The 22228-nt window shown below is 42.4% G+C and overlaps 1 protein-coding gene across 3 annotated transcripts in view; it reads left to right on the forward strand.

Annotated features, from left to right (window-relative positions):
* The window catches only part of NUP58 (nucleoporin 58), a 68351-nt gene extending 47894 nt beyond the window's left edge, over nt 1-20457 (forward strand). For 2 of the 3 annotated variants that reach the window (XM_006138894.5, XM_075919255.2), the window contains exon 16: nt 4549-6600. In XM_006138894.5, the coding sequence (XP_006138956.2) occupies nt 4549-4718 (170 nt within the window). In that variant the 3' untranslated portion in view covers nt 4719-6600. Of the gene's footprint in view, nt 1-4548; nt 6601-20122 lie in introns of those variants that run through there. The other variant, XM_075919256.2, reaches the window with a different exon arrangement.
* The last annotated feature ends 1771 nt before the right edge of the window (nt 20458-22228 follow it).

The following is a 22228-nucleotide window of genomic DNA, read 5'->3' on the forward strand; positions in this document are numbered from 1 at the left end:
CCCCACCCCACCCCAGCAGACCAGGAAGACGCAGGCGGCGGACCGAGACGCACCGCGGTCCTGCCGCCTGGGTCCTCTGCGGCTTTGCTCCCAGTCTCCCTGGTCTGCTGGAGACCAGCAGACCAGGGAGACGGGGAGCAAAGCGTCTGAGGACGCCGGCAACGGGACAGCCGCGGGGCGTCTGGGCTGTCCCGCTGCCGGCTTTCCCCGCGGCCGAGCCCCCCCCCCCGTGGCGTTGCAAAGTCTGGGGAAGCCGGCAGCGGAGCAGCCCAAGCGCGCCTGGGCTGCATCGCTGCCAGCTTCCCCGAGGCTTTACAAAGCCGGGGGGGGGGGGGGGGGGGGGGAGGGGGGAAGGGGCTCGGGCAGCAGCTTTGCTCCGCGTCTTCCTGGTCTGCAGACCAGGGAGACGCGGAGCAGCTTTTCTCGCCCGGAGTACACGGGTGGCGGGACCACGAGGTCCCGCAGTCCGTGTACTCCAGGCAGCCCCGTTCGTAACTGCGGATCTGACGTAAGTCGGATCCGCGTAAGTCGGGGACTGCCTGTATTACCATAAATTACTTCCTAGTCTCCCTGTTTCTAGGATTCACAGATAATTCCAAACTTTTGATCTGTCCCGTGTCCAGTTTAATTGTACAGTTTACACTGTACAATGTAGCTTCCCAAATTGATCCTTTCCAGAACCCAATAGCAACCTTTCCCCACTCTTTTTTTCCTTATTATAATAATGGTGTTTAATTAGTTGCTGCTTCCACCGGCAGCCAACTTTTTACCCATAAAACAATATATCTAATAATGTAGTATCGTTCTATCTCATTTGGTTGACTAGGGGTCACCAAATGAAATTAATAGGTGGCAGGTTTAAAACAAACAAAAGGAAGTTTTCCTTCTCACAGCACATAGTCAACCGGTGGAACTCCTTGTCAGAGGATGTTGTGAAGACCAGGACTTGAACTGGGTTCAAAAAAGAACCCTGGTTATTAGCCAGGATAGATAGGAATGGTATCCCTAGCCTCTGGTTGTCACAGGCTGGAAATGGATGACAGGAGAGAAATCTCTTGATGATTAACTGTTTTTTTTTTTTTCCCCACTCCCTCTGGGGCATCTGGCACTGGCCATTGTTGGAAGACAGGATAATGCGAGTACAGGAACTGTCAAAAAAGCTCCCCGCTGTCGGCAGAGCCACGGCTACACTTTACTTTCACTTTCGATGCTGAGCCTGATTGGCACAGCGTCGGAACATGGGTATGCAAATGAAGCCTGGGATATTTAAATCCCCGGGCTCATTTGCACTTCCAAAGTGCTTGATTTGCATCCCTCTGTCGGCAGAGGGATACAGTCTAGACGTAGCCTTAGATAGCAGGTAATAACCATATTAATTCTTAGTGGTTATTCACCAATTCCATAGTCCTCGGGGGCAGGCCCTGCAGCCAGTGCAATCAGGCCCCAGTGCAGAGTGGCAGCAGCCCCTGTCCACGGGGGTGGTCTAAGCTCCCCACGCACAGAGGCTTCTGAGGAGGCGGAAGGGGGTGTAGCAGGCTGCTGCAAAGGAGCCTCTGGCAGCAGCCCCTGTCCGTAGGGAGTTGGCCAGTGGAGGCAACAGTACGGGGTGGGGATACAGGGGAGGCTGCTTCCCATGAAGCAAGATCTGGACCCTCCCCAGGGCTGCTGCCTCTCCCCACCCTTAGCACTAGCTCCGCAATTAGAAGCAACTGGCTTTTAAGTTGGCTCCCCCCAGCACCAGATCCTGCTTCCCTTTCCCCCCCCCCCCCCCCCCCCCCCTTGCTACCAGGGGGAAATGGGAACATTCAACTAGATTAACTGATAAGGCTGTTTTTATTGGTTAATCAACTGGTCGACTACTCATTCACATTCCTAGCAAGGACGAGCAAGAAATCCACAGCACTGTCAGGCAAGGAAATGGAATCATAGAAAACTACATCAATACTAGTTACTATCCTGGAAGACTTATATTGACTTCTTGTCAGCCAACGGTCAGGGCTCCCTATATCTGTCCCTTAAGACCGACTGAAGTTCTTTTAAATTGTGCCTGGTTCTGTTACAGCAACTGAAGGAGTCAGGTTAAAACTTAAACAGTTACAGGTTTATTTGAGGAAGCTTATAAATCATATGGTTGCAATAGCTATTGTTCTATTTCTTAACTGCTAGCAAAATACAGATCTTAAAAATGGTTACAAAGAAGATAAAGATAGAAAAATAGAAATAATGGTACCAAGTAACAGCTTACTCTTTCTATGTGTACACTTAAGACAGAGGACCACATCCAGGTACAATTTTTACCCCCTTCTCTGCCTCTCGACTCCAGTATGTCAGCCAGGGCCGGTCCCTCAATTCCTAGGAAAGACGAAAGTACGAGGTGGGCGTCCCCATAGAACCTCGGGAGGTCAAACACCTAACCCGACCAGAAGGTAGAAGGTAGAATGACACTCAAAGTGAGTGTGTGCTGGACCCATCTTTTATACTCATGGGGTCACGTATTTCTCTTTCTTATCTGTAATGCCAAATGATGCTGGTCTGTCTTTTGTGAGACCAGTTCTTACAAGGGAGTTGTGAACTTAATTTACACTTGTAAGAGAGATAACTAAATTGGAATTACTGGGGATTCTTTTCTCAGTGGGAAATTCCTCTCCCAGGGACTGTGTGTGTGTTCGAATCAACATGGGTGCCAGCCGGGGCGGTTCTCGCAGCCTCGAGGCCAGCTTATTGACTTAATCGCTCTCTCTCCACATATGTTTTCAGCTCCTCAGGATCAGATGAGCCAGCATAGACTATGCTGATATTATTGCTCCTTCTCTGTCCTGTATGCTTTAGGAAGGCAAATAAGATGGATGATATGGGGGGTTAGTCTGTCTGGCTACACTTCTATATGCAATTAATATCTAAACAAATGAATTAACATTACTTGGGAGCCAAAAAGGAGGTACCTCTAGAGTACAGAGGAAGGGGCTTCTGCTATTTTCTTATCAAAAAGAGGCAGCTGGGAGAGAGGGAAGGGAGAGTACTGGGAGGAGCCGGCTTAAAAGCTCCAGCTCCATGGGAGGGCACAGGGGCGATATTCCAACTTTAAAATGTACAAGAGCCCCAGCAGCCCTTCCCTCCTGCCCAGACAAGTCCAAACAGCATATACACTCACCTTTAGGATAGTCATGTTTGCTTTCCTAGATTCAAGACTGGTTGTGGCTCTCAGCCTCCAAGACACATACTTTCATATTGTAATTCATCTATCCCAGAGGAAATATCTATAAATTGCAGTACATCCCAATCCTTACCAATAGAATGCTCTACTGTTTAGTCTCTCCAGAGCAGCGACATTTTTCATAAAGTGCCTGGGAATAGTGATGGCACATCTGAGGCAATAAGGCTTTAACATCTCATATTTAGATGACTGGATAATCAAAGACAGGTCTTGTTAGGAAGTCACCACAATCTGGATCTATGTCCTTCCCCTTTTCAGACAGCTAGGCTAACAAGAATTTGTATGAGACACTATCCTCTTACTGCATCACAGACAATAACATTTATAAGTGTCTTTGTCAATTCCAAATAATTTAAGGCATCTCTTCCAACAACAAAGTTCATCATTTCCCAGGAGAAGGATGAATAATAAACTTATGCTATGAATTGCAGTTACAAATTATGCTAATATGTCAGCAACTCTTAAGATTCGCTGTTATCCAAATAACTAATATGACCTCACAAATGTGAGTGACCAGAACTTGGCGGTTTTTTTATTTGCTAACTATAGCAAAACAGTTTAGTACATGACTAGGTCTATTTTGTAAACTGAAAAAAATTACTTTTGGGGGATGAAGTTTCTCATATTCACTTTGTCGAAAAGAAGAATTGATATGGATTTTGTCTGTCTAATTCTAGCATCATCTTCTAAGCTATTCGTTGTTGTTTTTCCAGAGCTTGGTCTCTTTAAATACTGTCTTTTGTGTACTAATTCAAAATGGGTTTTTAAAATAGCCAAAACTTGACATGTACTTTCAGTGTTTGCGTATTTTTCCTTTAGGTTAGGATCTATATCACACATATTGAGAAGATAGGGTGGTCTAGTCAAAAGGGCACAAAACTGTTAAATGTCTTCCAGCTATGCCACTGATCTACTGAGACACCACAAGCCAGTCACTTCACCTATCTGTGCCTCTGCTTTTCCACCCGTTGTCAGTTTGTCTAGGTAGATTGTAAGCCTACAGGCACAGGGACTGTCTGTGCACAGTGCTATGCAGAGTAGAATCCCAATCTCAGTTGAGACCTCTAGATGGCTACTGTGAAAGAGATAATAAAAGGGAAAAGTATTATGCTGGCTATAGAGGCATGGAGTCCTGCACTGTAGCACCTGTCTCAGTACTGCAAATCTAAAACAATGTGTCAGTAACGTGACATCATATTGTGGGCCCACTTTGATATCTTTGAAGTAATATAATTACTAGACATTTGGTAAATAGCTATCCCTAGTAAATTTAGTGAGGGCAAATCTGAAGTTATGATTTGATTGATTTAAAATATTTTTCCTTCCCTTACAAGGCTTTGGCAGCTCAACTACATCTGGGTTTAACTTCAGTAATCCTGGCATCACAGCATCAGCTGGCTTGACATTTGGGGTGTCTAATCCTGCATCTACAGGTTTTGGGACAGGAGGGCAACTTCTTCAGCTGAAGAAACCTCCAGCTGGAAACAAGCGAGGGAAAAGATAGAAATGCTGTTGAGGAAGGGAGAAGTGAATCAGCTTTGTTCATCCTAAAAGTCTATTTTTCTAGATGGGTGCAGTAATTAAATAGCATCCCAAGAGATTTATAAAATTTTGCTACTTTTCCCTATTCTGGAATATGAAATGTAATCATATTGAACAACTATTTTCCTGTGAATAAAACCCATTTATGTATTTTTATTTTGGTCCTAGTTTTAGAAATGTTCTATACTGCATTATTAAAGAATCTTGTAAAACCATCTATTTAACCTAATGTTAGTAGCAGAATATTTTTTGTTAATAAGCTTTATACCATATGAATATATGCATATTTGGTTCTTTTGTACAGATAAAATATATTCTAGTACAAATACTAGAGTTCATATCTTCTGTTCCTGGATATGGCCTTTAAATCTACTTCAGGGTGTTTCTTTGTGAATAGGGATGTAAATATATCTATATATCTATCTATATATATATATACACACACACAGTACAGTGCACACATTTGTGTGTATGTATGTGTATATATAATAATAACGTGAACTTTGCCCCATAGACAAAACTCTCCATGTTCCTTTCTTTTGTGTGTTCTCTTTCCTGTATTTTAGGCATCAACCTCTTTGATGTTCATAGAAATATCAAATTGTGGTCCCAAGCTGTAATATTTTTATAGCTTTTTTTTTTAAAGACTAGTTGAAATACTGTTCACTGTTGTATAATTATGGCAAATAGTGTTTAATTCCCTGTTTGTCTTCAACTTTTTTCTTTCCTAAGCTAGCAATTACTCCAAAGAAGAATTTGAAGAGAATTTCAAACAAAGGTGTTGTAACTGCTGGTCTTCCCAGACAGGTCTCTCCTCAATTATACCGAGGCTGCTAGATTTCATGAATAAGATCAGGTTTGCAGGAGATTGTTTGGAGGCAGAGAGTTGTGGAACTGGCGGTCTCTTCTCTCTCAGGTGGTGGATGCAGACTGTACCACTCTGTAGCTAACCATTCCAAAACAGAGTTGCTTCACATAGGGCTACTAGTTTTGACTCCAAAAAAGTTGCTTACCTGCCCTTAACACCCATTTCGTCAAAGGAATAAAACAAATCAGTGTTCTTTGAAGGTATGCTGTTGTAACAGTAGAAATAGTACCAGTCTTACAAGTGCAACAAACTTCATGTTATGGAATCTTAGCACGTTGGGCTCCATCTCTAGTGCAACATTAAAAGAGAAACAGCAAAAAAATCTTAGAGCATATATGGAATTTTGGAGATAAAAGTGTAGCTTTTAATATAGAAGTTGTTTTGTACATAATGTGCATCCAAGTGAATATTCACAATCACTTTCACCAAGGCACCTATTTTCTAAAACAGGTATTATGCATAATTTTCTAGTCTGAAGTCAGTTGCTTTCAATTAATTGTAAGAGTGTTGTCAGGTACTGTTTTGTATGTTCTGGAAGTAATGTATACATACTGTAATGACCAGTCTTTGACAACATGGGGTTTTCTGTTGTTTGTGTTCACAAATAAGGATGTCTATTTTGAGCACAGAACTTTTCACTTTTGTACACTTGTATGTTACTGCATCTAATTAGTATTTTCTTTTGGAAGCAATTAATAGTGTGAATTTTTGTTTTTAAGATAGAATTAAAAGCTTAAAGTCCATTTCAATTTAAATGTTTTTTTTCCAAACCTTGCATTGGGCTGCAATCAAAATCCTGATATTCGTATTTCTTTGTTACTGCTTTTTTTAAAAAAAAGTTAAATTTAAAATGTTGAGCCACTGGACTTTCTTGTTAAGTATTAATTTGTGAAACTGATTTTTTAATTGTGTGCTGTCTTTGTCCATATGTGCAACCTATCATTGTGCAAAATAATAAAAGAAATTAATGCTGTGATCTTAGTCATCATTATTTGTCTGCAGAACTCGGCCCTATCACCTTAGTTTTCTTGTATGTCATATTACAGAAAAAAAAACTTCTGGAAAATCATGTTGATTTATTTTAGATAATGTATATTTGCTTTTATTAAATAGTTTTGATCTCTGAATTAAAATCTTATGACTTGTTTATAGTCCCTTATCTTCTCTCCTCTTACGTGAACCAAGATGATAGAATACTGTAGCACGATGTATGCTTCGGCTTTATGGGTGGGTTTTGCACTGCAAGTTTAGTTACAAATCAAAATGTTAATTTGTATTGGGCACTGTAGCCCATTGTCAGCAATGGTTTTCCACCATAAATTTGTCAGCATAATCTTTAAGAAAAAAAACTATACTAAAACATCTCACTTCATGTTAAGAGTGAAAAACAAACTCTCACTGACTCAATGTCATTAGAGAACTATTTCACAGTAATAACCTAACTGTAAAAGGATCTTATATGTATGTGGAAAAGGAAAATAGTAGTGTTGAATGATGGATTGCAAGCGCGCACACAGTTTGCGATCAAAAAGGTACTTTAAATCTTTAAATGTATTTTTCCAGTTCAGGCCAGACTATTGCAATTCTCTGATTTAGCCTCATCTTTCAGAGACCAGTATGGCTGCACATGAAAGCTATAGAATATTAGACTGCACTATGCAAATAAACTGCATCACTGACTACGTTGCCACAGATACCACTAACACATTACCCAATAAGCAGCTGTGCCAAAGTTTTTAAAATTAAATATTTGAACATTTGTTCTAGTCAATTTTTCTTTAATAAAAAAAAGAAACCTACCTATCATCTTCAATGATTGAGCTCTTTATGTATATAGTTCTGATTTACACATATGTTAAGACCCCTTTCCACCCATTTTCACAATCAGAGACCATACATTTTTTTTCATGCAATTGATACTACAGTATAACTAACTGGCAGAAAGTAATAGAGCTACCACTAGAGTAATCATTTCCTCAGTATCCTGTAGCCCTTCCATACTCCTCAGTCTCTCTTCCTTCCCTGGCCAGCTGGAGTCCTGCACCATGCTCTGCCAACAAGCTTTCTTACTAACTTACCTGTTCCCTTGTAAGATGTCTTTCACCCCCACCAGTTTTTGTGTTCCCTTGGAAATTGGGGCAGCGAGGGAGGTAGCACTGTAAATCTTCCTTCTCAGTTAGGAATTCAGATATTTGTTAAAATATTGAAGTTGTATTTTGTAACAGTTATTTTCATGTTTTGTTTTTAAAATGTGGTTAAGGTTGTGATTATTTTAGCTTTGCTTTTTTATGCTTGTGCCATTAGGGACAGTTCTTGTACTGTTCATTTATTCCTAACCTTTCGCCATACTTTTATCAATATAAACCAGATCAATAATGCCAACTCTACCTATGATTATTTTTAATACCTTTATAATGAATGGCCACATAAGAACTTTGAGAGAAGCATCTTCTAGGTTTCAACCTGGGAATTAAAGGTGTGTCTCCCCAGAGTATTTCTATCTGTACTTGAAGCAGGGAATTGGCATGACTTTGATCACACATTATATGCAGAGCTGCAGCATAGCATAAGAGCCAGCCTACCCTATTTTTCCAGAGTTTCACTTCAAATTCATAACAATAATTTTACCATGTGGAACTAGATAATTTGTCCATCTTGTCTGGTACCCATTTCCTACAGGAAAGAATGGGGTTGCTGTTGAATTTTTAAATAAAGTGAAAAATGTGTATCTTAGGATCACTACTTATAATCGTGGGGCTCAATAAATGCTGTTTAGTTGTTTACATTTTATCATGGAGGTGTTCTCTCATCCAAAATTACACTGATATGCAAGGTAAATTTCAGAACTACATTAGGCTCAAATAAGGATTTTTGGAATTGTAACTTTAATGTAGGCTACAAAATATTTTTTTTATTGTGTGTGTGTGTGGGGGGGGGGAAATCATAGAACACTAGAACTGGAAGGGACCTCAATAGGTCATAGAGTCCAGTCCTCTGTCCTCACAGCAGGACCCATTACCGTCTAGACCATCCTTGATAGATATCTATCTAACCTGCTCTTGAATACCTCCAGAGATGGAGATTTGGCAACTTATTCCAGTGTTTAACCACCCTGACAGGAAGTTTTTCCTAATGTCCAACCTAAACCTCTCGCTGCAGTTTAAGCCTATTGCTGCTGCTTCTATCCTCAGAGGTCAAGGAGCCTCCTCCTTGTGACACCCTTTTAGATATCTGAAAACTGCTATCATGTCCCCCCTCAGTCTTCTCCTTTCCAAAGTAAACAAATCCAATTCTCTCAGTTTTCCCTCACAGGACATGTTTTCTAGACGTTTAATCATTCTTGTTGCTCTTCCCTCTGGACCTTCTCCAATTTCTCCATTTCTTGAAATGTGGTGCTCAGAACTGGACATACTACTCCAACTGAGACTTAATCAGCGCAGAGTAGAGTGGAAAAATCACTTCTCCTGTCTTGCTCACAACTCTCCTGTTAATGAATCCCAGAATCATGTTTGCTTTTTTTTACAACAGTGTCACTGTGTTGACTCATATTCATCTTGTGTTGTACTATGATCCCTAGATCCCTTTCTGCAGTACTTCTTCCTAATCAGTTGCTTCCCATTCTGTATGTGTGAAACTGATTGTTCCTGTCTAAGAGGAGTACTTTGTATTTGTCCTTACTAAACTTCATCCTATTTACCTCACACTATTTCTTCAGCTTGTCTAGATCATTTTGAATTGTTACCCTATCCTCCAAAGCAGTTGCAACTGCTCCCAGCTTGGTATCATCTGCATACTTAATAAGCATACTCTGTATACCAGTACAGGAGACCCCCGACTTGCGATGGGATTGGTTCCGGGGGAAGCATTGCAACTCGGGGGTGTTGTAACTGGAACCCTCATTTACGATAGGCACCATGTGCCATCGTAAATGCGGGCCGAGGACGCAAGTCAGGGGTTTCTAGCCTCTTCTGCACTTACAACCATTTTTGTAAGTGCAGGGGGTAGGAACTTGGGTGGTCGCAAGTTGGGGGCCTCCTGTATCTAAATCATTGATGAAGCTATTGAACAGACCCGGTCCCAAAACAGACCCCTGCCAAAACCCACTTGTTATGCCCTTCCAGCAGGATTGTGAACTGTTAATAACTACACTTGGAGCGGTTATCCAGCCAATTATGCGCCCACCTTACAGTAGCCCCATCTAAGTTGTATTTGCCTTGTTTATTGAAGAGCTGTTAATTGACATGGAATAATGCCTACAATTAAAGTATTCCAGGATTAACATGTTAAATGTTTTAATGTGTTAATGGCAGGTGTTAGTGCTGTGCTGCCCCTTTGAAGTACTGCTGCAGTGCTTCAAAGGGGCAGTGCAATGCAGAGCCCAGGATTAGCTGGGGAGTCCCCAGCTGACTCCAGGCTCCTCTGCCCCTTTGAAATGTACAAAGGTGGCATATCAAAAGAGCAGCCACCTCATAGCTAGGATGGGGCTGCCCCTTAGAAACGCTGCCTCCATGTGTTTCAAAGGGGCAATGTTAGCTGTGCTGCCGCTGCCCCTTTAAAATGCTGCCTCCACATGTGTTTCAAACGGGCAGCTCTGGAACCCTGGGTCAGCTGGGGACTCCCGAGCTAATCCTGGGCTCCTCATGGCACCAGAACCTGGAGTCAGCTGGGGGGAGTCCCCAGGGAAATGCTGCACAGAGCCCAGGATCAGCTGAGGAGTCCCCAGCTGACCCCTGGCTCCAAGGCTGCCCCTTTCAAACGTGTGTGGAGGCAGTGTTTTAAAGGGGCAGCAGCAGCACAAGCTGATAATTTCCCCAGCATTTTTTAATTGCTTGACAGCCCTAGCTTATTGATAAAAAGATCATGTGAGACGGTAGCAAATGCCTTACTAAAGTCTAGGTATATCATGTCCACCGCTTCGCCCTTATACACAAGACTTGTACTCCTATCAAAGAAAGCTATCAGATTGGTTTGACATGATTTGTTCTTTACAAATCCATGCTGGCTGTTACCTATCACATTATTATCTTCCAGGTGTTTGCAGATGAATTCCTTATTACTTGCTTCATTATCTTTCCTGGCATAGAAGTTAAACTGACTGATCTGTAGTTTCCTGCATTGTTCTTATTTCCCTTTTTATAGATGGGCACTATATTTGCCCTTTTCTAGTCTTCTGGAATCTCTCCGGTCTTCCATGATTTTTCAAGGATAACTAAAGGCTCAGATACCTCCTCTATGAGCTCCTTGAGTATTCTAGGATGCATTTCATCAGGCCCTGGTGACTTGCAGACATCTAACTTATCTAAGTTTTTCACTTGTTCGTTTTTTTATTTTATCTTCTAAACCAGTGTTTCTCAACCATTTTTTATAAAGTACCCCTTTCTCAAAAAAAGTACCCCATTTAAAAAAAATTATAAGTATCCCCAGTACCTGCAGTTTTCAGATACACACATTTTTTTTTCTAACATTGCGACATTTGTTTAAACAACTTAAAGGGTGATTAAATTTATGGGTGTAAAAAGTACAAAAATAATAAAGCACTGTAAAACTTAAAACAAATTAAGTTTTATCCAAATTTCAGTTGTTGATGTCAATGCAGTCCAAGAACTTACTGGATAGTCTGTGCCCTGCTGTGTGTGTTTCCCAACCTATGTCTCGATAGCTGAAGTCCCCCATCACCACCAAATCCTGTACTTTGGATGATTTTGTTAGTTGTTTAAAAAAAGCCTGATCCACCTTCTACTTGGGTAGGGGACCTGTAGTAGATCCCTAACATGACATCATCCTTGTTTTTTACCCCTTTTAACCTAACCCGGAGAGACTCAACACATCTCCTATGTCCATCTCCACCTCAGTCCATTTTTAATATAAGGCAATACCTCCTCCCTTTTTTCCCCGCCTATCCTTCCTGAGTAAGTTGAACCCTTCTATACCAATATTCCAATCGTGTATATTATCCCACCCAGTCTCTGATATACCAACGATGTCATTGTTGTGTTTGTTTATTAACACTTCAGGTTCTTTCTGCTTACTATCCATACTTCTTGCATTTATATATAAGCATCTAAGATACTGATTTGATTTTGTCTCACTGTTCTGCCTTGTCCCTTCTTTCTCTCTGCTGTTATAGATAATTTGCTTGACAAATAATGCAATCTACTTGCCTGTGGCGAGTAGATTGCAACCCGGAAGAGCCGGCCAGCGTGGTTGGCGAGCCCTGTTTATAGGCCATGGTCCCTTCCATTTCCGACCCATCTCCCAGGTCTGCATGTTCACTTACCTGTGGGCTTTGGTCACCTGCCCCCATCGAACCTAGTTTAAAGCCCTCCTCACTACATCAGCCAATGTTATCCAAATATAGTCTTCCCCTTCCTCGAAAGGTGAACCCCATCCCTGCTTAGTAGTCCTTCTTGGAATAGTATCTCGTGATCAAGGAAGCTAAAGGTCTCCTTTGAGAGGCGTCCCTGGGGGTGCTCCACATCAGGTGTAGAGCATCCCAGCGCCTCTGGATGGAGTTTTCTTAGCAGTGCCTCAGCAGGGGCCACGCATGCATGGTGCGCGCGGGCTCCCTGACTAGCTATGCACAGGCGCAGCCCCCACCTCCCTTCAGTTCCATTCTATCATCCCTGGCTGTGGACGGAACACGGCAATTCTCCTCTCTCCTCAGCTCACTTAGCTTCTTAGAGTAGTTAGTTCTTATTAAGTTTTTCTCTGTTACTGTTATTTAGATTAGATTAGTAGTAGTTTTTAAAAAAAAAAAAAAAAAGTGGCGTGGGATTTGAACCGCCGCTTCAACATACAAGCCGGTATGAGCATTCCTGGCGATGTCTGCCTCTGATGGGTATGATTCCTGCCTCAAATGTCTGGGGAGCTCTCATTCACGCAGAGACTGCCCCCACTGCGTCAAAATGAGACCCAGGTCTCAGAGAGAGAGAAGGAGCTTAAATTGAAAAAGCTCTGTACTGACGACAACAAAAGACATGCCTCTGACCCAGGCTCTGGGCAGGGCTTAACATCTAACAAGTATAACAAAGCCTTCTAAAAGAAGGGCAAACTCATTACTTCAGCACCCCACTAAGAGGTAGTCTGAGGGGAAAAAAGTCGGACCAGTCAGACAAGAACCATCTGAGCACATTTGACCGCCTGGGTACTTTGGGCGAACAGTGTAGTAAGCCTGAAAGCGTTTCACACGCTGCACCGACAGAGGCAAAGTGCCACTCTGTGCCAGCCTCAGCAAACCTGGTAACGCTGACCCTCATGACAGCTACACTGGTACCTCAGCCTCTCATGATGGCGCCTAGAGAAGGGATAGCGCATTCTTTGAACTCTGCCCCCTCTTCTCAACAGTTTGGGGCTACAACTCTCCCTCATCTCTGAGGTAAATACGGGCTCCTCTCAGTAAGCGCTGCAAGAGAGACTCAACCCATCACTCTCTTGTATTGTGAAGATAGATATATTCAGTCGCTACTCTCTGACGACTCAGATCTGAAATCCCCCCTCTCACACGAAGAGGAGGATGAATGTGAAGTGTTCTCACTTGAGCCCAATCTCAAGGGGCACTGGAGACACATGGTTACATGCAACCAGACCTTCTCAGGGCGCACATGGCCCCCTGGGCTCCCTATCTGTGGATGGCCCCATTGGGGGCATACCCCGCCCCCCCACTGGCAGATGTGGAACCATCCCCCACATCACTATAGAAAGAGGTTATGTAAAACTAAACACATAGAGAAGCCTCTCCCATGTTTCACTGAATCTCCTCACAGAGACGCAAGGAGTGATTATGACAGCCAGTACTCCCCCAGATCAGCCACGGGTTCTTTGGCTCACAAGTCATCACTAGCAGAGATGGGAGAAGAGATGCTACTTCCCACTGGTAATACTTCAGAGGATGTCTCTTCTTTTCAAGATTTATTTAACCATGTAGCGCAAGACCTGAACATCCCTGTGGAGGAGGTACAAGATGCTCCCCACGAGCTCACTAACATTCTACAGTTCAGCTCATTCTTTAAAATTGCTCTCTATCAACCCAGCCATTCTTCAACCTGCAAAAACTTTATGGCAAACACCTGCCTTGATTCCCTCTACTAGTAGAAAGGTGGACCGAAAGTACTTTGTGCTACCCAAAGGGTCTGAGTTTCTCTTCACACATCCCCCCGCCCTCTAACTCTCTGGTGGTGGATGCTGCACAACAGAGAAACAAGCAACAAAATCGCTCAACCCCATCCGATAAGGAGAACAAAAGGCTAGATGCCTTTGGCAACAGAGTATACATGTCAGCCACACTCCAGCTGAGGGTGGCAAGCTATTCAGCCCTTCTCAGTAAATATGACTACAACAATTATATGAAAATGAACGCATTTATTGATGATCTGCCAGACAGCAAAAAAGGGCATTGTCCATTTAAGGCCATTGTCTCTGAGGGTCAGGCAATTTTTTTATACAGTGCTTCAGACAGCGATTGATGCATCAGACACAGCCACTAGAGTGATGGCTACAGCTGTTACTATGCAACGGGCCTCTTGGTAAAACTCCTCAGCCTTCCTGAGTCAACTTCAGATGACTGTACAAGATCTGCCCTTTGAGGGGGACAATCTCTTTTCCTCAAAGCCCAATGAGCTTCTTCAATCCATGAAAGATTGAAGGGCTATTCTTCAATCCTTGGGTATTCAGGCCCCTACAACGAGATCCAGGCAATATAGGTATCAGCCATACCACAGACCAAGGTACCAACAACCCCCCTTCCAGTACCACAGACAAGAACAACCCCCTTACCAACAGCAGGGTCGAAACAGGCAGCTGAGATGGCGGTCTCAAACTAACACCCCTAATCGCTAGGGGCAATCCAATAAGCAAATTTGAAAATATAGTCAAGAGATCAAAAACCAGATCGCCATCTCCAGAAAATCAAAACCCTTACAATCTCTTTCAGTTTTGTTTACTTCCCTTCCTTCACTAATGGGAATTAATTGCCTCAGATAAATGGATACTTCAAACTATCTCCCTAGGGTATACTATCCCCTTTCTTTTCATTCCCCCCTCCAACCCCGTCCCTCTTTAGGGATCCATTTCACAAGATCATCTTGTGACGAGAGAGATCACCTGTTACACATAGAACCTGTTCCTTCCCTATTCCACAGAACAGGGTTCTATTCCCACTATTTTCTAATTGAAAAGAAGTCTGGCGGGTGGAGACCTATCTTGGAGCTCAGGTACCTAAATAGCTTCGTAAAGAAGCAGAGGTTTAAGATGGTTATACTAAATACAATCATCCAGCTCTGGAGGCAGGTGATTGGTTTTCCTCTCTCGACTTACAAGATGCGTATTTTCATGTTCCTATCAGACCATCTCATAGACATTTTCTCTGTTTTACTTTAGGTTCACACCATTTTCAGTACACGGTCCTGCCCTTCGGACTTTCTGCAGCTCCGAGAGTTTTTTCCAAGATCTTAGCGGCAGTCACTGCCCACCTAAAGAGACAAGGGATTACTATATATCCCTACCTGGACAACTGCCTAGTAAAAGCAAGGTCCAGACAGGAATGCCGCCGGCATACTCAGATGGTGCTAGATTGTTTCCACTCTCTAGGGCTTCCAGTGAACCACCCCAAATTGATACTTACTCCCTCGCAGACCATCCAATTTATTGGGGCACACCTCAACTCTGTCACAGCCAAAGCCTCCTTCCTTCCTGACAGAGCTACTCACATTAGGCACCTGGCATTATCCCTACAGGACATGCCTACAGTCACCGCACTCAACTGCCTCCAACTTTTAGGCCATATGGCTTCCTGCAACCCCATAGTACCCAATGCGAGGCTATTTATGAGGTGTCTCCAAGGCTGGCTCCTAATGCAGTACAAACCAAACATTCATTCACTGACAAAGAGGCTAACTATGCCTCCATCAGTCAAAGCATCATTAAAATGGTGGACAGAGGTGTCCAACCTAACTACAGCCACTCCCTTCCTATCCACAGAGCCCACAGTGGTCATCACCACAGATACCTCGTTCGCAGGCTGGGGTACTCACAAAGAAGGGAGAACAGTTCAAGGACTGTGGTCCCCCGCGGAACGTGCTCTGCATATAAATATCTTAGTACTCAAAACCATCCGCCTAGCATGTCAAAAGCTACTCCCGCAGGTGAAAGGAATACATGTCCGTGTCTTCATGGACAACACGGCATGCATGTTTTATGTAAACTGACAAGGCAGAGCACGATCACAGCCCCTGCACAGAGAAGCCATAGTCCTTTGGAACTGGGCTATAGCAAGCGATATCCATTTATCCGCATGCCATATACCTGGGACTGTCAATACAACAGCAGACACCCTAAGCAGGGCCCTCCCCCAAGAACACAAATGGGAGATGGACCATACAATCTTACGAGAAATATTCAGCCAATGGGGTCACCCTTGCACAGATCTGTTTGCCACCAGATCCAACAGAAAATACACAGTGTATTGTTCCAGAGTGGGCATGGGCAAACACTCCTTAGGAGATGCTCTGACTCTCTCATGGAATGCACCCCTACTATACGCATTCCCTCCATTTCCCCTCCTGAACAGGGTTGTCATAAAGATAAGGAGGGACAAAGCGAAGATCATCCTCATAGCTCCGTGCTAGCTGTGACAGCCTTGCTTTCCTCTGTTACTCAGGATGACACAGAGCCATGCAATCACATTACCACAAGTACCTCATATCCTCTATCACCTCAAATCAGCACGCCTCACCCTCAACTCTCAATACTCTATCTAAAAGCATGGCACCTCAACGGTTCACTGGCATAGAGCTCCAGTGCTCCCAACAAGTCCAAGAAGTTCTTCTGCACAGCAGAGCTCCTGCAACAAAGAAAACATATATCAGTAAATGGACACAATTTACACACTGGGCCTGCAAGCACAATATATTGCCACAAACAGCCCATTCCCAATAATATTGAACTACTTACTGCACCTGACGCAGTCTCATCTCTCATTAGCCTCAGTCAGAGTGCACCTAGCAGCTATAACAACATTCCATGTACCACTGTATGACACCACTTTGTTTGCACACCCCACGACAAAATGATTTTTGAAGGGTCTGCAAGCTCTATACCCTGATGTGTCACCCCCACAAGAACCATGGGACCTCCACCTGGTTCTGACAACATTAACAAAACCACCCTTTGAACCTATGGCCACGTACTCCTTACTCTACTTAACGCTTAAAACAGCGTTCCTAGTGACTATCACCTCAGCACTCAGAGTAAGTGAACTGGCTGCTCTCATGTCCGGCCCACCATTTACTCTTTTTCTTAAAGAAAGTGTGTCCATGCGGCCACACCCCAAATTTTTACCTACGGTCCACACAGCCTTTCACATCAATCAAACAATACACCTACCTATGTTTTTCCCAAAGCCCCATTCCAACACCTTTGAAACACAGATGCGCACTCTCAACGTCAGAAGAGCTCTCTCTATATTGACAGAACAAAGTCATTCAGGTCCTTTCCACACCGGTTTGTTTCCATCGCTAACCATAACATGGGAGAGAAAATATCATCTCAAAGACTATCCCATTAGATATCGGAGTGCATTAATACCTGCTACTCACTTAATAACTTACCTCCACCTGCTCCAATTCAAGGACACTCTACGAGGGTAGTTGCAACCTCGATTGCATACCTCAGAAAAGTTCCATTGGAGGACATTTGTGCAGCAGCAACTTGGTCCATGGATCACACTTTTGTGAAATAGTACTCGCTTGCCTCGGGTCTCTTACACCACATTAAGTTAGTGAAAGCTTTCCTGCAGACAGCATACTTACCGGATCTGAAGTCCCTACCTTCATAAGATAGACTGCTTGTAGTCACCTGATGTGGAGCACCCCCAGAGACACCTCTCGAAGGAGAAGAGGAGGTTACTCACCTCCTGTAACTGATGTTCTTCGAGATGAGCGTCCCTGGGGGTGCTCTACTACCCTCCCTTCCTCTACTTCGGAAATGTAAAAAGGAAAAAAACCACACCATATATAAAAGCAATCATGTTAATCACACTCCTCCGCCAAGTTCTGGATAAGAGAAGGAACTGAAGGGAAGCGGGGGCTGCGCCTGCACACAACTAGTCAGGGAGCTCGCGCGCATCGCACGCCGCTCATGCGCAGCCCCCACTGAGGCACGGCTAAGAAAACTCCATCCAGATGCACTGGGACACTCTACATCTGATGTGGAGCACCCCCAGGGATGCTCATCTTGAAGAACGTCAGTTACAGGAGGTGAGTAACCTCCTCTTCCCCTGGCAACACCATCTTCACAGCCAGGCATTCACCTCCAGGATGTACCTGTCTCTGCCTGGGTCCCTACCTTTGACAGAAAGGACCGAAGAGAATACCACCTGCGCTTCAAACTTCTTCACAGTGTCACACCTCGCAGTATCATTAGTGTCCACATGGATGAGTAGCATGGGGTAGTAGTTAGAGGGCTGGAATCCTCAACAATGCCTCCGTAATGTCTTGGATATGGGCCCCCATCAGGTTGCATACTTCCCAAGATGACATGTCAGGGTGACAGATGGGCGCCTCCGTCCCATTCAGAAGAGCGTTTCTAACCATCACTACGCTACGTTTCCTCCTCGCAGTGGTGGCAGCAGACCTCCCAGCTTTGAGGGTACAAGGCTTCTCCTCAGCTGTAGGGGGTGATTCCGTATCTCCTGTATCCAGAAGAGCATAACGGTTTTAATTGTTAATTATGTAGTTGGGGAGCACAAATAAGTGATAGATATCCTTGTTCTGGATCTATTGTTTCCATGAAGATCTTTCTTCTAAGAAACTCTGTTCAAGGTTTACAGAAATGTAGAATGTAATAGAATACTTCTTTCACCAGGTGACAGGAGGCTACTATTTTTGACTTTGCTAAAGATGTCCTTCTAGACTCTAGTGATAGAGATGCAGCCATGTTAGTCTGGTCTAGCTGAAACAAAAGACAGAACTATGTAGCACTTTAAAGACTAACAAGATGCTTTATTAGGTGATGAGCTTTCGTAGGCCAGACCCACTTCCTCAGATCAATGTATGGATGAATATGCTGATTTTCTTCCACATATTGATCTGAGGAAGTGGGTCTGGCCCACGAAAGCTCATCACCTAATAAACCATCTTGTTAGTCTTTAAAGTGCTACATAGTTCTGTCTTTTGTTTCTTTTAGACTCTAGAGCCTCATGAACAATATTGCGTGGTATGCTAGTTTTTATTTCTAGGTCGTTTACACAAATAGTTTCTAGAAATAATTTTATTATACAATGGAATTTAGATAATTTATATAATTCATAGAGGGTTGGATTAAACTGTCCCATGTGAATCAAGTTCCGGATGCCTTTTTCTAAGAGCCCTTCTACCCATCTTTAGGAGTTCCACCCTTCTAGACAATCACAATTACCATAAGAACATAAGAACGGCCGTACTGGGTCAGACCAAAGGTCCATCTAGCCCAGTATCCTGTCTACAAACAGTGGCCAGCACCAGGTGCCCCAGAGAGGGTGGACTGAAGACAATGATCAAGCGATTTGTCTCCTGACATCCCTCTCCAGCCTCTGACAAACAGAGGCCAAGGACACCATTTTATCCCCTGGCTAATAGCCTTTTATGGACCTAACCTCCATGAATTTATCTAGCTTCTCTTTAAACTCTATTATAGTCCTAGCCTTCACAGCGTCCTCTGGCAAGGAGTTCCACAGGTTGACAACACGCTGTGTGAAGAAGAACTTCCTTTTAATAGTTTAAACCTGCTACCCATTAATTTCATTTGGTGTCCTCTAGTTCTTCTATTATGGGAACTAATAAATAACTTTTCTTTATCAGCCCTCTCCACACCACTCATGATTTTATAGACCTCTATCATATCCCTCCTCAGTCTCCTCTTTTCTAAACTGAAAAGTCCCAGTCTCTTTAGCCTCTCCTCATATGGGACCCGTTCCAAACCCCTAATCATTTTAGTTGCCCTTTTCTGAACCCTTTCCAAGGCTAAAATACCTTTTTTGAGGTGAGGAGACCACATCTGTACACAGTATTCAAGATGTGGGCGTACCATAGTTTTATAAAAGAGCATACAGAAGAAACTGGATGTGCAATTTAGATACCCAAGATAATATATTCAAGAGCCTCTCATGATTAACAAGCAAAAATCCCATTCACTTTTGGTTGAATTTATGCTTGGATTTTGCTTAGGTTCTTTGGAAAATACTGCCTCTATCAGACATTTTGAGGTAGTTTGTTTAATCACTTTCCAAAGATCAATATAATATGGGTATGTTTTTATTGTGGCTTTTATGATTTGTAGATATTTGTTAGCCTCAAATAATTTATTTATGCAATATTTCTAGGAAAAATTCTGTAGAGAAACTTACAGGCAAAGTCTACAATCAGTTCAGGCATTGTCTGCCTTTAACTAGCCTCAAGAACTTTTTTCTGCTATTGTACTAAAATCTCAAAATCTGAATTGTTTTCCTTTTCTTCTTTTCATCTCAGGCATCCCTATGCGGCATTTACTGGGACAGCACAAAAACAGGAACATCTTAGAAAGTAGTGAAATTGCATCAAAACTCCAGTTCTGATCAGGGTTCTGCTGTTTGAGAAACTTCATGTTTCTTACATCTATGTGTTTTAATATGGCATTGTATTGTGACAGCAAGATCTGCCTCTGAATTACTCATCTGTTACCATTGTTATGAAAGCAAACTAGGGTAACTGAATTTTGATAACACATTATGATATTAACCCTGAGTAAGCAGGGGAAGGAAACATGGGCTTAACCCTTTTTCTAGAATCAAGTAGCTATTAAATAAAATAACACTGAAAAATTACATATCCTGGAGAGTATAAGTAATCTGGTAAATTTAAAAAAATAGTAAAACCACAGTTTCTACAGGTGCATGGGACCCCTTAAAAGAAGAAATATTTCCAAAGGTGACAAACCCGAGTGCCCAACTACATGTTTAGATGCCTAAGTAAAAGCTGCCTGATTTTCAAAGATGCTGAGTGTTTTTAGCTGTCTTTGATATCAGTGGGATTTGTTGGGTGATCCAGTCACCTTTATTTCAGTGCGTAAATATGGATTTAGTAGTCAAATTAATTCATTTTTAAAAGTTTTGGCTACTACTGTCAAAATCCAGTTAAAGCTATAGTCTTTCTAGGGATCTTTATTAAAGCCAGACTTTTTAAGCTTTGGTACATAATCTGTCAATTTGTCACTCTTACAAATGTGGACCCTGGCCCTGCAGTTGGATCTGTATGGGAAGACCTTGGTGTCTACTTGGCAACCCAAGTAAATAAACATCAGTCAGTTTCTGTGACAGCAGAAGGATCTGCCCAAACTGATCCAATTACATAGGAGTTTCACTTAATGCTCTGTTTAAATGATCAAAGTAGTCTTCGATGGCTGTGTTTCATTTAAAACTGCAAGATTGTCAACTACTCTCATTGGAGTGAATGAAGCATCATACTGGAAAACATTTCTGGATAGAAATATAAGCTTCTACAAATGCAAAGGCCAACATTTACAAACCATTACTAAAGTTGATAATTTCTCCCACGTGCCTAAAATTGCTTAAGGAATTTAGGACTAAGTGTCTTACTGACTTTTAGTAGTGCTTATGCTCCTGAATTCCTTATGTGTTTTTCAAAGTCTTTTCCTAATTCCTTACTTAAGTGGTACTGAACATCTTTGAAAATTAGTTTACTCGATGCCCAAAATTCTAACATATATATCTGATAGTTTGTATATATTCAAAAGTAATTTGTACTTTCTAAATATACCACATATACTAGAATATTCTCCTTTAAACCTTACAAGGATACAGAACTGCCCCTGCTTCAAATGTTTTGTGATCTTTTAAGTACAGCAGAATTAGACAGGGAGAGAGACCAAAAGTGAAAATTCTGCAAGATAATCACCTTGGAGAAGGAGAATTACAGGTAAGTAACTTTCACTTATGATCACATTTATTCTTCAGTGTGATGTTGGCTAATTTATTAAACAATTGTAACTGGTAGGAAACCTTTAAATTAGCTAAAATGAGAAGTAAATTTCTGTGTTGTTAATTGGAAACATTTTAAGGCACAATTTATATTTTAAATTGCAGGCAGTTTTATATTAATTTACTACCCCTTCTGTATCTACTTTGTGGATAAATATTCTATTTTTCAATGCCCTCAGTTTGGCACCTTCCATAAATACTGCGGTCATTTAAGACAAGCCTATTTTTCCTCTCCCTGTCCCCAGTCACAGTCGTGTGCAATTCATGGTACAGAGATTGCCATTGGAAAATAATGAATGCATTATATGGATAGTATTAGAGCTAACATGCCAACTATTAAAATACTGTATCTTACCTGCAATAATAAAATAAAATGTAGTGCCCGTAGAAATTACTTTCTCCACAAAAATTGATGTAAATGTATTAATTACTGCACTTTCTCAAGTATCAGAGAGGTAGCCGTGTAAGTCTGAATCTGCAAAAGCAACGAGGAGTCCTGTGACCTTATAGTCTAACAGATTTATTGGTGCATAAGCTTTCGTGGGCAAAGACCCACTTCGTCAGAAGCATGATATCTGATTTGTGTCCATTTATTCTT

The sequence above is a fragment of the Pelodiscus sinensis genome, chromosome 1 (genome assembly GCF_052426305.1).
Source record: "Pelodiscus sinensis isolate ZL-2025 chromosome 1, ASM5242630v1, whole genome shotgun sequence".
Lineage (NCBI taxonomy): Eukaryota > Metazoa > Chordata > Testudines > Trionychidae > Pelodiscus > Pelodiscus sinensis.